This window comes from Ursus americanus, chromosome 6 (genome assembly GCF_024610735.1).
Source record: "Ursus americanus isolate L20-20 chromosome 6, mUrsAme1.1.p, whole genome shotgun sequence".
Classification (NCBI taxonomy): Eukaryota; Metazoa; Chordata; class Mammalia; order Carnivora; family Ursidae; genus Ursus; species Ursus americanus.
This window is the reverse complement of record NC_142132.1, coordinates 9,393,835-9,409,576: the sequence shown is the minus strand read 5'-3', so window position 1 is coordinate 9,409,576 and position 15,742 is coordinate 9,393,835. Positions and strand designations below refer to the sequence as shown.

Below are 15,742 nucleotides of genomic sequence, written 5' to 3'. Positions count from 1 at the left end.
TTGGCCAGGCTTACTGGTTACATGTGGCTGATGAATGCTGAAAATATGGCTAGGGTGACTGAGGAACCTGACTTTATTTAATTCTAAAATTAAAACTGATTGTTTTTAATATTTTTTAATTTAAACAGTTGCACATAGTTGGTGGTACTGTATTGGACAGGAGAGTACTTAAATAGGAAAGGAGTATTTTGAGGTTCATCTCAGTGTCTGTTCTTCTGGGAAGCTTTCAGACTCTGGATTAAGTGCCTTCTCCTTACACACCGTGGTGCCCAGTGCCCACTTCTATCATGATACCTCCCGCTGTGTTTTGTAGTTGTATGCATGCTTGGCTTTACCAGTTACGTAAGTGATCTTCTTGAGAGCGAAGATCTCTTTCATACCCTTTTTATGAACACGGCACCTGGTACTTGGTAGACAATAAGTGTTTTTGAATAAATGAAAATTGGCATAGCATAGCAAGAATAGCCATTTTAACATGGGTATTTAGCCTTTCTCAGATGTCAAATCGAAGAGCCTCAACTGGAAATAGTAGTTACTTGGCTCAAAAAGTATCAGACTTGGTGTCTCAGAAGGCTACACGTGTGCTTGGTTAATAGGTTGATTCATGGCTTTTAATTAATGGCAGTACTCTTGGGAAGAGTCATTAATGAGACATTCATTCATTGAGCCCTCCATGGCTCTGGTGCCCTGTTCTGAGACCTGGGAATAAAGAGAACAGTCAGTGATGTTCTGGCCTTTCCGGAGTTCAGCTGTGCCAGAGAAATTGACACGTACTGCTGTCACCCACAGTAATTATAGTGAGACAAGAACTATTATGGAAGCATTAACTAAATTTTGAAAACCTGCATGTAGACATGATGCTATAAAATTTGAGATGAAAGAATACTGAACTAACCAGAGAAGGGAGGGAAACGATGCCATGCATACGCAGGAATGTGTTAAGCATTTAGAGAACAGATAAAGCTGGAATCTGTAAATATATTTATAATTTTTTACCTGTATCAATAACTAAGGTGTGCATTTCCCCCACATTTAACATTTCTTTTTTTTTTTTAAGATTTTATTTATTTATTCGACAGAGATAGAGACAGCCAGCGAGAGAGGGAACACAAGCAGGGAGAGTGGGAGAGGAAGAAGCAGGCTCATAGCGGAAGAGCCTGATGTGGGGCTCGATCCCATAACGCCGGATCACGCCCTGAGCCGAAGGCAGGCGCTTAACCGCTGTGCCACCCAGGCGCCCCCATTTAACATTTCTGAAAACTCGGGGTGTCTTAGAGTTGCTGTAGGGGAGGGGCAGTTGGGCAGCAGCGGTGCGGTAGTTGGCATCGGTCGTGTGCGCACAGCCCCTTGGGTAAGAACTGGAAAACACCAGCACCAGAACCCGCAGAGAGGGTGCTGGCAGCTCTTAAGAAAATCTCAGGGATACAGTGGGGTGTCTTAAGAAATGCTGCATCCCAACACTCTGTTTGACACAGAGAATGGTATGGAGTGAGAAATGTTGACACCGATGGCGCTGAGTCAAAAAGTGATTCAGAAGAGCTGGAATCTGAATGTGAGGTTTTAAGCATCCTTAGCCAGTTAATTGTGCTTATGTCCCTGCATAGGCTCAAGAATGATGGATGATAAAAACTGGTGTTGATCGTGAAAAGGGCTCTTTTACAAAACCTTTGATCATCTAAAAGTTTAAACAAAAAGTAGATAGAATAGGAAGCGCCTGGGTGGCTCAGTCCTTAAGCGTCTGCCTTTGGCTCAGGGCGTGATTCGGGCGTTATGGGATCGAGCCCCACATCAGGCTCCTCCGCTGGGAGCCTGCTTCTTCCTCTCCCACTCCCCCCGCTTGTGTTCCCTCTCTTGCTGGCTATCTCTCTCTCTGTCAAATAAATAAATAAAATCTTAAAAAAAAAAAAAGTAGATAGAATAGTATTCTGAACCTGTATATATTCTTCACCCAGAATTTGTCATTATTAACACACGGCTAGTTTCGTTTCTTAGGTACCACCACCCACTCCCCCCCTTCATATTTTGAAGTAAATCCTAGACGTACCGTTTTCTCTGTAATTATTTTAGTATGTATTTCTAAAAGATGAGTTACAAGCTTTTTTAGTAGGTGTGAGGGATTTAAGTGCACAACTGAAAAGCTGGAGAAAATATTTGTAGTATATATCAGGGAGAAAACATTAAGATCCCTAAAGAATCTTAAAAATTGAGGGGGTCCTTTCTTACCCTCTGCCCTCTTTTCCTCCCATCAATGCCAAACAATTCAGACCTACAGTTTTTAGCTGAGGCAGATCAGTGTAGGTGTTTGTGTGGTGGGCCAGGGGCAGAAGGAACCAGAGTAGCTTGGTGTGAGCAGTCAGACCCCACGGAGGATGAGGAGGCCATCCTCTTGGGGGGTTAGCCCAACATGGGGTAGGGAGAAGAGCACATCCACATTGGGAAGAGGGTGGTAGCAGAGATGGGAGAATGTTGACATATGTACTGTTGATAAAATAAGGAAATATATTAAAAACCAAGTTTCTGTCAAAAAAGGGAATAATAAATATGAAAAGGAGAACACTTTTATATTAGATTGGAATTGATGTGAACATTTAACATATACAGCTAGATGTAGAATTAAATATAGATGTAAATGTATTCATGCACTTATATGTGCATCTAATATGCTTTGTAACTCTGTGCAACTGAAAAAAACCCACCATTTTCCACTGAAAGAAACCTAGGTTTGTGGAGAAACGGCAAGATTCTGAAGCTGAGACAGGAGAAATGAACAGAAACTAATCCTGGGATGTCTTGTATCAGAAAACAAGTGCTCATAGAATGCTAGGGACATGTCCAAAGGACCCAGAATCCAACTTGAAAACATTCCGCCTTACCAAATTGGGGGCATTTTGAGATAAAAGTAAGTGTAAAGACTGGAACAAATAGTCCTTAAATTGGTATGGAACCAGAAAAGGCCCTGAATCACCAAGGAACTGTTGAAAAGGAAAAACAAAGCTGGGGGCATCACAATGCCGGATTTCGAGCTGTACTACAAAGCTGTGATCACAAAGACAGCATGGTACTGGCACAAAAACAGACACATAGACCAATGGAACAGAATAGAGAACCCAGAAATGGACCCTCGGCTCTTTGGGCAACTAATCTTTGATAAAGCAGGAAAAAACATCCGGGGGAAAAAAGACAGTCTCTTCAATAAATGGTGCTGGGGAAATTGGACAGCTACATGCAAAAGAATGAAACTTGACCACTCTCTCACACCATACACAAAAATAAACTCCAAATGGATGAAAGATCTCGTGGTGAGACAGGAATCCATCAAAATTCTAGAGGAGAACATAGGCAGCAACCTCTACGACATCGGCCAAAGCAACCTTTTTCATGACACATCTCCAAAGGCAAGAGAAACAAAAGATAAAATGAACTTATGGGACTTCATCAAGATAAAAAGCTTCTGCACAGCCAAGGAAACAGTCAAAAAAACTAAGAGGCAGCCCACGGAATGGGAGAATATATTTGCAGATGACACTACAGATAAAAGACTGGTATCCAAGATCTACAAAGAACTTCTCAAACTCAATACACGAGAAACAAATAAACAAATCAAAAAATGGGCAGAAGATATGAGCAGACACTTTTCCAATGAAGACATACAAATGGCTAACAGACACATGAAAAAATGTTCAAAATCATTAGCCATCAGGGAAATTCAAATCAAAACCACACTAAGATACCACCTTACGCCAGTTAGAATGGCAAAAATAGACAAGGCAAGAAACAATTGTTGGAGAGGATGTGGAGAAAGGGGATCCCTCCTACATTGTTGGTGGGAATGCAAGTTGGTACAGACACTCTGGAAAACAGTGTGGAGGTCCCTTAAAAAGTTAAAAATTGAGCTACCCTATGACCCAGCCATTGCACTACTGAGTGTTTACCCCAAAGATACAGACGTAGTGAAGAGAAGGGCCATATGCACCCCAATGTTCATAGCAGCATTGTCCACAATAGCCAAAGCGTGGAAGAAGCCGAGATGCCCTTCAACAGATGACTGAATTAAGAAGATGTGGTCCATAGATACAATGGAATATTACTCAGCTATCAGAAAGAACGAGTTCTCAACATTTGCTGCAACATGGATGGCACTGGAGGAGATAATGCTAAGTGAAATAAGTCAAGCAGAGAAAGACAAATATCATATGATTTCTCTCATCTATGGAACATAAGAACTAGGATAATCGGTAGGGGAAGAAAGGGATAAAGAAAGGGGGGGTAATCAGAAGGGGGAATGAAACATGAGAGACTATGGACTATGAGAAACAAACTGAGGGCCTCAGAGGGGAGGGGGCTGGGGGAATGGGATAGACTGGTGATGGGTAGTAAGGAGGGCACGTATTGCATGGTGCACTGGGTGTTATACGCAACTAATGAATCATCGAACTTTACATCGGAAACCGGAGATGTACTGTATGGTGACCAACATAATATAATAAAAAATCATTAAAAAAATAAGTAATGATGGTAACAGAATATTGCCCTTTGAATAAAGTAGGAATCCATGAACCCACATAGATATAAATGAGTGAATCCATGAGTATACATACATACGTGTGTACGATGAGGAACAAAGTGCAAAGTCCCTGTCTACAAAATACACATTAAGTACAAAAAGGGAAATAGTAACTTACGGTGATAGAATTACCACTGGCAGATACCACTCTAATCAGGTGATCAGATGATTAGAGTGGACTTCATCAGGGGTGAGAGGAATCAAAATTATTTACCACCTGACAGGATAGCTTGACAAGGTTGTTGCCTCATTTCTGTGATGTTCCTGCCCAAGATGCCTAACCTGAATCTAATCTTCGGGAAGGATCAGACACACCCAGATCAGGGATGTTCTCCAGAATAACTGCCCTGGAGCCTCCAGCAGAGTCCAGATTATGGGAGTCAAGGACAGAACGACTGAGGAAAAGAAAGACACGACGAGTAAATGTAGCCTGAGATTCTGAACTGAATTCTTTTGTTTTAATAAGGACATTCAGGGGATACTTCCCTGATTTCGATGGTTGTATTGTGATAAGAGGGTGTCTTTGTGGGAGATACACACTGACGTGAAGAGCAGTGGGGACCAGGTCAGCAACTCGCTCTGAAAGGGTTCAGGAAAGTCAGGTCTTTGTGCTGTCTTTTCAGCCTTTGTCTAAGTTTGTGGGTTGGTTCAAAGTTTACAGAGAGAAAACCAAGGGGGGAAATATCTGGTAGAAAAAGGAGTAAAAGACATGAATAGACAATTCATTTACAAAGAAATTTAAATGGCCTTTAAATATATATGAGATATTCAGCATCACTCATAATTAGAGAAGCACAAGTTGAACCCTCACGGAAATATTACTTCTCATCTATCGTGAAAAAGCCATGGTTGAGTGAAGAGATGGGCAATCCTCTCCCCCCAAAACAGGTAAGTATAAATGCTGTTCTCTAACAAAAAGAACATGGAATCTTGGAGAGATGGCACATTTCAGAGGTGGGGCAGGCATAGGACAAGCTGGACGCGGAAGAGCTAGTTGTGACAGAAAATACGGAAGTGGCTCAGAGAATGATGGGGGCATGACAAAAGGATGCAAACCCAGCTTGCAGGGCCTCCACAAAAACTCATACAATTTGAGCACCTAAATAAATAGCAATGGATTATAACCGAGAGAATAAAACAAGTCAAAGAAGTAAATGGAAGGAAAAGCATTTCCTTGGAGCAAAAGTCCAGCTAGTACATGTAGATGAATTAATGGGGTTAGAAAAAGAATCCCCATTCGGCATCACCTACAGTAATGGTTTCAGGCAAGAATCCTCTAAGTTTGATAAAACTAGTGGGCAAGACAGTGAAGGGAAACTGGGTATTTCATAGGCTCCAAGTATCTTCCCACAAGATAATAATGACAAAAGAAAAGAAGGTAACTTTCTAGTTACTGGCAAACGTGACCATAAGAGATGAGGGTTAACGTCTTCATAATGGGACACACCACTCTCATGCACTCCCTGAGAATGACGGGATGAGAAGAGCAAAGCTCATCTGTGGTTTCCCACCAAAACTGTACAGCTTGAATCCAAGCCTGGTTAACATTAGACAAGCCCAAATCAAGGGTCATTCTGCAAAATAACTGGCCTGGACTCTTGAAAACTCTAAAGGGTGTGAAAGAGATAAAAAGACAGCAGAACTCTTCCATGGTCAAGGACACGAAGAGACAGGACTGCTAAATACAAGGTCTGATTCCAGATTGAACCCTGGAGCAGAAAAGCCATAGTTTTCCTGTTTCTGTCGAGGATACTGCTGGGCAGTTAATGAGCTCTGACGATGGTCTGTAGATTAGATAACAGTATTGCAGCAGTGCGGAGTTTCTGGTTCTCATAATTGTACCGCGGTTATGTAAGAGAACGTTTTTGTTTAGGAAATAGGCACTAAAGTATTTAGTAGTAAAGTGCATCCTATCTATGACTTGCCTTCGGACATTTCAGGAAAGGTACACACACACACACACACACACACACACACCATAGTCCCGTATATGAACACAAACAATGATTTAGCAAACGTAAAATTTTAACATCGTGGAAAATGGGGTACAACGTATACAGAAATTCTTTGTACTATTTTTGTAAGCCTTTTATAGTCTGAAATTTTAAAATGAACTATTTTGTAAAACTTAAAAAAGATTTGTGACTTTTTAAAGTGTCCTGGCGTGGTTTAGTTTTTTCTTAGCGTTGCATCAAATAATGGTATGTCTTAATCTTATGGTGTGATAGTGAAATACGGCATGTAATATTTCATGGAATGTATAGTATAAAGATGCTATTAGGCACTAGTTGTGTCTTGTATTAGTTTTGTAACCTTAGATGAGGGTACTCAGTGTGTGAGGCTCCGTTTCCTCAGGTGAATAGTACTGCATGCATTGTGGGGTTGTGGAAAGTTTAAGCGAGGTAATGTGTTTGAAAACCAGCAGATGTCCTGGCACTTAGTAAATGTTCAGTAAATTGTGCTGGTTAAAATAATGTATTCATATAAAAGTGATATTCTTTAAATGAGTAATGTAATTCAAAGAAGCTGGGTATTCGCTACTCTGGTGCCTTCTGTATCACAAAAACATTCCAGGCGAGGAAGCGTTTCACTTCCAGGGTACATACGACTCCATCGGGGAATGTCTGATGGTTTACTGGCTTTTAGTAAGCTACACTGTCATTAAGACCAGAAATAATGTGAATAAGGGTTATATGCCAGGGTCCTTGTTTCAAACTACAGTGTGTATAAGGTTCTAGTATTTGAGCTGTTCTGATGCTGGATGGTTCAGGAAGTTAGATTTATGCTTCAAGAAAGAAGCACAGTTTTAATATAGATCTCCAAGTAAGACAACTAATCCTTTTAAGAAAAAGGATTTTAAGAATATACCTCATGTATCTGTTTGCTTTTTTGCCAGGAAAAGGAACCCCTCCGTGTAATACCACTTAAAGAGGTTCATAAAGTGCAGGAATGTAAGCAGAGGTAAGCACCAGCTCTCACGTAGTGCCTGGCACAACTTACTGATACTCCACATGCCTCAGTTGGATTGACGTGTCCGGATGATGTTATTCCATCTAGCGTCACTTCTAGTGTTGTAGTTGGGATATGCTCGAGCTTACAGAATCCTCAGATTAAAGTACTGAGATATTTTTTGTTTCATTTGAAAACTAAAAGTTAAGAAACAACCCGTAGGCTTATTAATGGGAAGGAAAAAATTTAATATGAACAACTTCTATCATATTTGACAGATTGATGTATTATTTATTTTAGTATTTGGAAGTTGCTACAGAATAGGGCTTTATAAGAAAATGTGTTAACTGTGTTTCTTAGCAGTTGAAAACTTTGAATTTTAAACTTCTTTTATGAATCTTTTAAAAAATATATGTAACTATATAAAATATGTAAAATTTAATGCAAGAATAAATTGAAAAAGATGCTAATTTGGTTTTGCTAAATTACATCAGTATTTTATCTCTATTTCTTTTCTTTTTTTTTTTTTTAAAGATTTTATTTATTTATATGACAGAAATAGAGACAGCCAGCGAGAGAGGGAACACAAGCAGGGGGAGTGGGAGAGGAAGAAGCAGGCCCATAGCATAGGAGCCTGATGTGGGGCTCGATCCCATAACGCCAGGATCACGCCCTGAGCCGAAGGCAGACGCTTAACCGCTGTGTCACCTAGGCGCCCCTCTATTTATTTTCTTATTGACATATATTTGGTACTAGATAAACAAGTGAAAGAAACACTATCCAACAACTGCTATTTACGTGCAATTGGATGTTTGTTTTTGTTGACAGTGACATAATGATGAGGGACAATCTCTTTGAAATTGTAACATCGTCTCGAACTTTCTATGTGCAGGTGAGATACTTCTTTGGAGATTATAGATCCTCCTACCAAGAGATTGATAATTTTAGAGGTGAAATAGATATAAATAAACTTGTTGCTTATGTGAATAAGAAAAGGAAAACATGACAACTGTAATTCACAACTTAAAAAATGTTATATATAAAATTATTGGTAGGTCATATGTTCAGCAAATAGGGAGTGTACTCTTTGTTCTGAATTGGCAGGATAGAATTAAGTAGTATTTGTGGAAAGGCAAATGCTGTTTTAACTGAGATGCTAACTTTCAATTTGGATTATTTTTGCACATATTTTGGAGTTTTGATTGTATCGTTTTTGGTAATTTTAGAAATGGGGTCTAAAATACCCACAATAAAAACAGACAGTAGATCACACTGGTGGTAGATAGGTATCCTGTATTTACCTTTTACTTACACAGCGAAATAGTTAGATTGAGAGTTTTTTTAAAGAACTTTTGTTTTTGTTTTATAAAAGTTACTTATGATTATTGCATAAAATTTAGAAAATATAGAAAAATATGAAGAAAAGGGTATAAAACACACAAAATCCCACATTCAGGAAACCATTCTTATTGTAGTGCCTTTTTAAAGGCATATATTTTTATAAGTGGGATCATATGAAGTACACAGTGATATATTCTGTTGAATATATTATAGTCTTTTTTCCACATCATTTAAAGTTCTGTAACAACTTTTTACAACTGCACCGTACTCCATATATGAATGCTCCACAGTAAACTGTTTCTCTGCTCTTCTGTCACTATTTACATAGTTTTGTACATTTACTATGATAAACAATGTGGTGGTGAACATTTTTGTGCTCAAGTTTGCCTGAATTTCTTCTTTAGGGTAAGTTTCTAGATCAAGAATAACTATCAGAGCATAAACCTTTTTCAACCTCCTTTTTTGCCAAATGGATTTCTAGATTTATGCTTTGCCTTTGCCTGCTTTGAGTTTTTCCTTTTAAAAGTCCTTGTTACAATCATTGGTTCAAAAGAGCATGCTGTAACTTAACAATCGTTGAACACAAGTAAAGGGCAGTATCTCTGCACCTCTCTTAGGTCCTGTTTAACTGGATTTAAAGTCATAGTAAAGTTTTAAATTCACATTGGAACACAAGGTCCTACCAAGGAATATGATACTTTGGAATATGACTACCAGTATTTCTTTCAGTATTTAGTGTAGTACTAGAAAATATTTCTAGAAAAATAAGATATATAATGATGTCAAAATGTTTAACTACACAATTACATAAATACTCCTGTAATAGATTCAGATAATATAGCAGTAGATAGAGCAAAATGAGGTTTGTCTTTGACTTCTTCCTCTCATTTTCGCTCCAGAAGTATTCATATTGACACTTTTTGATGTGTCTGATCTTAAAATATTAGGTGTCCAACTTTTGTCTCTGTGATAACTTACCATGCAAAACCTGGCTTTAAAAAGTGATTTCTAAAATTTTTTGAAAACCATTGCCTTGGAATGATTTTGTTGTTGACCCTGTAATTTACCAAAATGAATACATTGGATTTATAGACGTAGGAGCTGATTTTGAGGACAAACTGACTGAGTGGGTCCTTTCTCTCCCTTAGGCTGATAGCCCTGAGGAGATGCACAGTTGGATTAAAGCAGTCTCGGGTGCCATTGTAGCACAGCGGGGGCCTGGCCGATCAGCATCTTCTGTATGTTTCCTGCTCTCTGGGGTGGTACTCCCTAGGGTGCCCCCCCCCATCCTGTCCAGTTATTTTCCTTCCTCTCCCCCTAATCCTTCTGGTTTCTTTCTGTATTGAGATTTATTTGCATGTTGACTTTCATACCAATTGGACTTGCAAAAAATAATGCATTTCTAATTTAATGCTTCCTTGTAGTGTTCTGTATACATAACTTTCTGTGCATTGTATTGTCTTAAATGCACAAGCAGGGCAACTAAAGAATGAACGTTTCCTTGCTTTGTTTTAGGAGTTCTTACTTGTCACTAGGTCTAGATTTGTTACAACTTGACAAATTCTTAGTATGGGCTGTGGCCTAATCTGTAAAGCACCTGAAGTTGTAGCATTACACAGTTTGCCGAAAGCCTCAATTTCCTCTTTACTCCGTCTAATTTCGGTTAAGGATTTTTTTGACTTACTAGTGCCCTAAGACCTTTGAGCAGCTGGACCCTGATTTAATACGATTTCCTGTTCTCAGCCACTATTTTCCATTGCATGTTCTCATTTTCATTTTCTGGTAGGGTAATTTAAAAACCCACTGCTTTTCACTATCATAATTGTCTTTGTGGTAATATATAAAATTGAAATGTTAAACATTTTCAGAAGTAATAAAAATGTTTTTAATTTATCATGTTCAAGAACATCATAGGAATAAGATTTGGCTTTAGAATACCTTGGTCACTGGTCTCTCATCCGAAAATACAAATTCTACTGAGGAATAGAAAAAAAAATTTTTTTTTTTAAGATTGTATTTATTTGCCAGAGAGAGAGGGAGGGAGCGCAAGCAGGGGGAGTGGCAGGGATAGAGAGAAGCAGGCTCCCCTATGAGCAAGGAACCTGATGCGGGACTCCATCCCAGGACCCTGGGATCATGACATGAGCTGAAGGCAGACGCTTAACCAACTGAGCCACCCAGGCGTCCCGAGAAAAAAAAATATTAAGTGTCTTGAAATATAACACTTCTGTCTGCCGAATGTGGTCTGACATGTCGTTATGAAAGCCTTTATTACCTTCTACAGATTTGTTGTTAATGCCAGATATTCTGCACTTTTGGTGTTTTTCTGGTAGTAATTCTGTCTTTTAATAGTTTCCTGGTAGTGAGAACTACAGATCAGTAAATACAAATCCACGTTTCTCATTTCTTAAATTACTCTCCTTATATCCTTTTTGGACTGTCTTAGAAGTCACTTTCATAGGTATTAATTTTGTAACTGCCTGTGTTTTATGTGACCTTTTCAGCAGCCAAGTATGAGACTCTCTGCAAAAACAATGTCTGTTGGGAAGAGGAAAATTGGAGAAGGGCATTTGTGTTTTGTGCTTTGTGGTGGGGGCAAGGTGGACTCTCTAGCTGTAACTGTCAGCAGAACTTTCTCTTTTCCTCCCTCTCCCCAGTATAGGTTAACTCTAATCTTAGCTTTGCACTGTGTTCCAGATGCGGCAGGCCAGAAGGCTGTCGAACCCTTGTATACAGAGGTATACATCAAGAACTGGTGAATGCAGCACGTATGTGGGCTCTCACGCAAACGTGCCTTCTTACTAGAGGGCCCGGACTCACTCACTACTTACAACTGATCATAGAAAGTTGAGTTAACCAAACTGCCTTTTGCAGTTACCGTAACTGACTTTGTCAACACTAACGCAAACTATTTCACTACAGTCATCCGGTTGGATATGTATATTTAAACAACAACAAAAAAGATAAATCATGAAAAAAATGGAACCTTGCTAATTGAAAAAGTCACATTAAGCTGTCTTCTAAAAATTAATTTACTGAATTGCCACAAGTTTCAACCTCTATAGTTTATGTATTTTGAAATTTTTTATACTACACCACTTAACTGCACCCTTGTTCTAATAATATATGCAGACTCATGCATGCATATACACTGGATAAACTCCACATTACTATAGTTTGCATGGCATTTTAAATCTCAGGTGAAATATAGCCAGCTCCTGGGAATCTCTAGTATTTTGTCAATTTGTAGCACTTTGTTTTCAAAGCCGCTAGTATCATACATGAACGCAGTATACTAGGAACTCTATGGCAATGCATTTGGAATGGTCATATTAAGGATATCTTTAGTTAGAAGCAAATTGAAATTAAGATTCACAACTGGTAGTTATTTCATCACAGTTTTAATAAATGATTAAATATATACCCTTTGCTACCTTTAAAATCTTTAGCCATATGAATGTATGACGTATTCAAAACTAAATAAATGCAGTGAAAGAAACAGAAGACTGCGCTTTTATTGGTTGCAGCTAAATTCAGGGACAAAAAACTAAGTTTGTCAGACCTCCAGACAAAATTGCAGGTTTGAAAAATAGTGAGTTCTACTTATTAAAGAAATATGGCCTTTCCTTTTTATATTTCTGCATTTTTATCTTTTTATCTTCCTAAACTATGTGGGAGGATTCCTAGTGTTGATTGAGAAGGTGCTCTTAAATAGGACGGCAAAGCGGGTAGGCCCTTCAAACACAGTTCGGTCGCAGCTGGAGCACTGCGCTCCAGGATAGGCTGACTGAGTCTTCAAGTGGCAAAGCTTTGGTGACAGACCTGGTTTCTTAGTGGAAATGGTTGTTGACTGTCATGGCTTTAACCTCACTCCTAAAAATGCATTGCTTTGGGAAGGAACTTGCACATGTATGCTGCATGGCTCATGCTTCTGCTCTGTGTGTGTGTGTGTGTGTGTGTGTGTGTGTGTGTGTGTGTTTTGTTTGTTTTTCAGAGAAGAAAGTCTCACACTGAGTTACTAACTTGGTCGTTACTGTTTGACCGTGTCTGACCAGCACTGCTCTTTGCAGGAGCATTCCAGCTGTCCTGCAGAACCCAAGCCCGCTTTCCGCTCTGCCAGCGCAGCCGCCGCCTCACATTCCACAGCCTCTCGCAGCAACTCTCTGGTCTCAAGCTCTACCGTGGAGAAGCGAGGATTTTACGAATCTCTTGCCAAGGTCAAGCCAGGGAACTTCAAGGTCCAGACTGTCTCTCCAAGAGAACCAGCTTCCAAAGTGACTGAACAAGCTCTGCTAAAACCTCAAAGTAAAAATGGCCCTCAGGAGAAAGACTGTGACCCAGTGGACTTGGATGACGCGAGCCTTCCGGTCAGTGACGTGTGAGATGGAAGTGCGTGGAGCCTCGCCTGCCTCCTCAGCCCTTCTAGCCAAAGATGATAAAGGATGAAACGGTTTTTAATACGTCTGTTATACTGCCTCTTTGATGTACTCTTTATAAGCTGGTAAACCAAGAATCTAGGGAGTGGCCAAACGAAATGTAATTTCTTTAAAAAAAAACAAAACACAAAAAAATGAACGAACGCAAGAGAAAACCTAAGTGTTTCAGTATCAATTGTCTGAAGCTTCGTGTGCTCTCTTTTGGGTGATGAAAATGCGTGTGTGGTATTTTTTCCTAGTGAATTTGACAATTTAAATGTTTAACAACTTAAAACATTAAAAATGCTTATTAATTATTTTGGTTGTTTTTAAAATGCTACTTAGATTTCCTATTAGATGCTTGATATTTACATATTCTTACTGGTTAATATTATTGAATGAAATATTGTCAGACTAAGATACCTAAAATCATGATGTCTGTGGTGCTGTGAAATTTGTACTACAATGTGGACAGTTTGGAAATGATAACCATCTCCGATGCTCTGGATCTTGAGGTGACTGGCACGTGTTGCATAGAGGGTGTCATTGGACCAGTTAGTGAGGGTTGTAGGTTGCATGGGGTGGAAATGAAAACTCACACAACTGTGTCATGGACATGGATTTGAGAAAACTTCGGACTTGCGACGGTCTCTGCTTTATGAAAAGGTGAAAATGATTTGGTATGAAATTTCTGGGAGATCTGATTTTCACATCGAGGTTTTATAAATAGTTCTTTCTATATTTGGATCAGTGAAAGACCTCAAGTTTATATGTAAAGACATACTGCCCTTAGCCGTGCGATTGCAGCCTCTCCTTTTTGTCACTGATTAACCTCTATTCAAGCGCCTGTGTCTTCTCATCTTGTTGGAGAACGTTGTCGGAATAATGTGCTCAAAAGTCCTACGTGATCGGTTGTAAACATTGGGATAAAATTAATTTTCAGTAGCATAGTTAATGTGCTAAATAAGATATCCTCTTACGGTCGAGATGCCAGAATGCTTTTATTCTACTACCTGTGCAATATGTATGTTGTAAAACACAAATTTGAGTATACGTTTAATCATAGGGTTATCGTAAATGTCAGCACCGCTCCAAAAACCCCTTAGTTTCAAGTGTTGAATAATAGACCAGCTTGAAGTACCATTTTTATGGTTGAGTCTTAAACATTTGCTTTAAGAAAATAGTCTTGAATTTCACATGCTGCTATTTTTATGATATTTTACCATCTTACTGTGCTGTTTTGTTTTGAATTCGTATGTGTCACTGTTTCTCCTTTGTGTTTTCTAAGATGACGTCTTGTTTGAGAAAGAGGGGGAGAGATTTCCTGCTGCAGTGGTGGGGTCCTGAGGTTACTATCTGTTATAGTGGAATTATCATGGAATCCGTTTAAAAATCCAAATGCATAAAGTGCACCACTCAACTTTTTTATTCATAAGCTAATATTTTGAAAAGTTATATTTTGATTTTTTTCTTTTTTGCAGCTGTATTGGAAAATGGTAGAATGGAAAGGTTTTAAGTAGATATCACTTTTTCTGCTGGTATATCCATTCTAATGGCTCTTTAGAAAGTGACTTTTTCGTGAACACACCTAAGAAATCTTGTGTAGACAGTTGGCAATATTCAGGAGCCTTATGCTTTTTTTCTTTGGTACAGCTTCTACATTGCATGTTCATTTTAGCATATTTTGGTATTGGTAATTTGATATATTTCATAGTGGCAAAATACTAGCTCTATTTTGGGACTTTTTATAGAACTACCCTTGTATTTAGTAGCATAGGAAAATGTTCTTGTGATTGTCAGGGTCTCCTAATATTTATCTCAATACTTTTATAATTCTATGAAAATTATTTAATTATTTTAAAACGTATACTTTTCTTGTAAATAGGTCACATCTGAATTGTCAAAAAATTACTTTGAATACCTTAATATTTGCTGCATTTTTTTTCTGTATATATAACATGTCTTTCAGAATGGGGATGTATGTGTGCTTCCCAGTGTTTACTTTTACCTCTGTTATCTTTATAATGTCAAACTGGTTGAACACTGTAATGACTTGAGAATAAACTCAAAATTCTAACTTCTCATTTGGTTTGGTTCCACTGTGGTGTGAACGAGTAACAGAACTGGTACAAAACATGGGTCATTGACTGGAAGTTACATGTTTAAGGGCAGACTAATTATTTGGTAACCTTTGAAAGTTACAGTTTGATATAAAATTACACAAGGAAAGATGATTGGTTTTGGAAAAAAGGGCTTGCTTATTTTGCTTCACTAAAACAAAACCATGTCCTCAAAAGCACTATGACATATGTCAGCTTCAGAGCGTACTTTGAATTGTCCAGGCTGCTTTCGCCGTTCTTGGTTATTGGTTAGACTGGACATGGCATGAGCGAGGCTGGGTGCTGAGGGCATTTTGATTCCCAGATGGGCCACTGACGTGTGCTTGTCAGTGTTAGAGGTTGTTTTTTTTTCA

At 38.8% G+C, this 15,742-nt stretch overlaps 1 protein-coding gene across 10 annotated transcripts in view; it reads left to right on the top strand.

The window, feature by feature from the left end:
- Window positions 1-15,353, top strand: part of PLEKHA1 (pleckstrin homology domain containing A1) — a 56,715-nt gene extending 41,362 nt beyond the window's left edge. For 5 of the 10 annotated variants that reach the window (XM_045803348.2, XM_045803345.2, XM_087862619.1 and 2 more), the window contains 4 exons: window positions 7,461-7,525; window positions 8,342-8,405; window positions 10,003-10,092; window positions 12,925-15,353. In XM_045803348.2, the coding sequence (XP_045659304.2) occupies window positions 7,461-7,525; window positions 8,342-8,405; window positions 10,003-10,092; window positions 12,925-13,236 (531 nt within the window). In that variant the 3' untranslated portion in view covers window positions 13,237-15,353. Of the gene's footprint in view, window positions 1-7,460; window positions 7,526-8,341; window positions 8,406-10,002; window positions 10,864-11,551; window positions 11,623-12,924 lie in introns of those variants that run through there. The other 5 variants (XM_045803347.2, XM_045803340.2, XM_045803349.2 and 2 more) reach the window with 3 other exon arrangements.
- The last annotated feature ends 389 nt before the right edge of the window (window positions 15,354-15,742 follow it).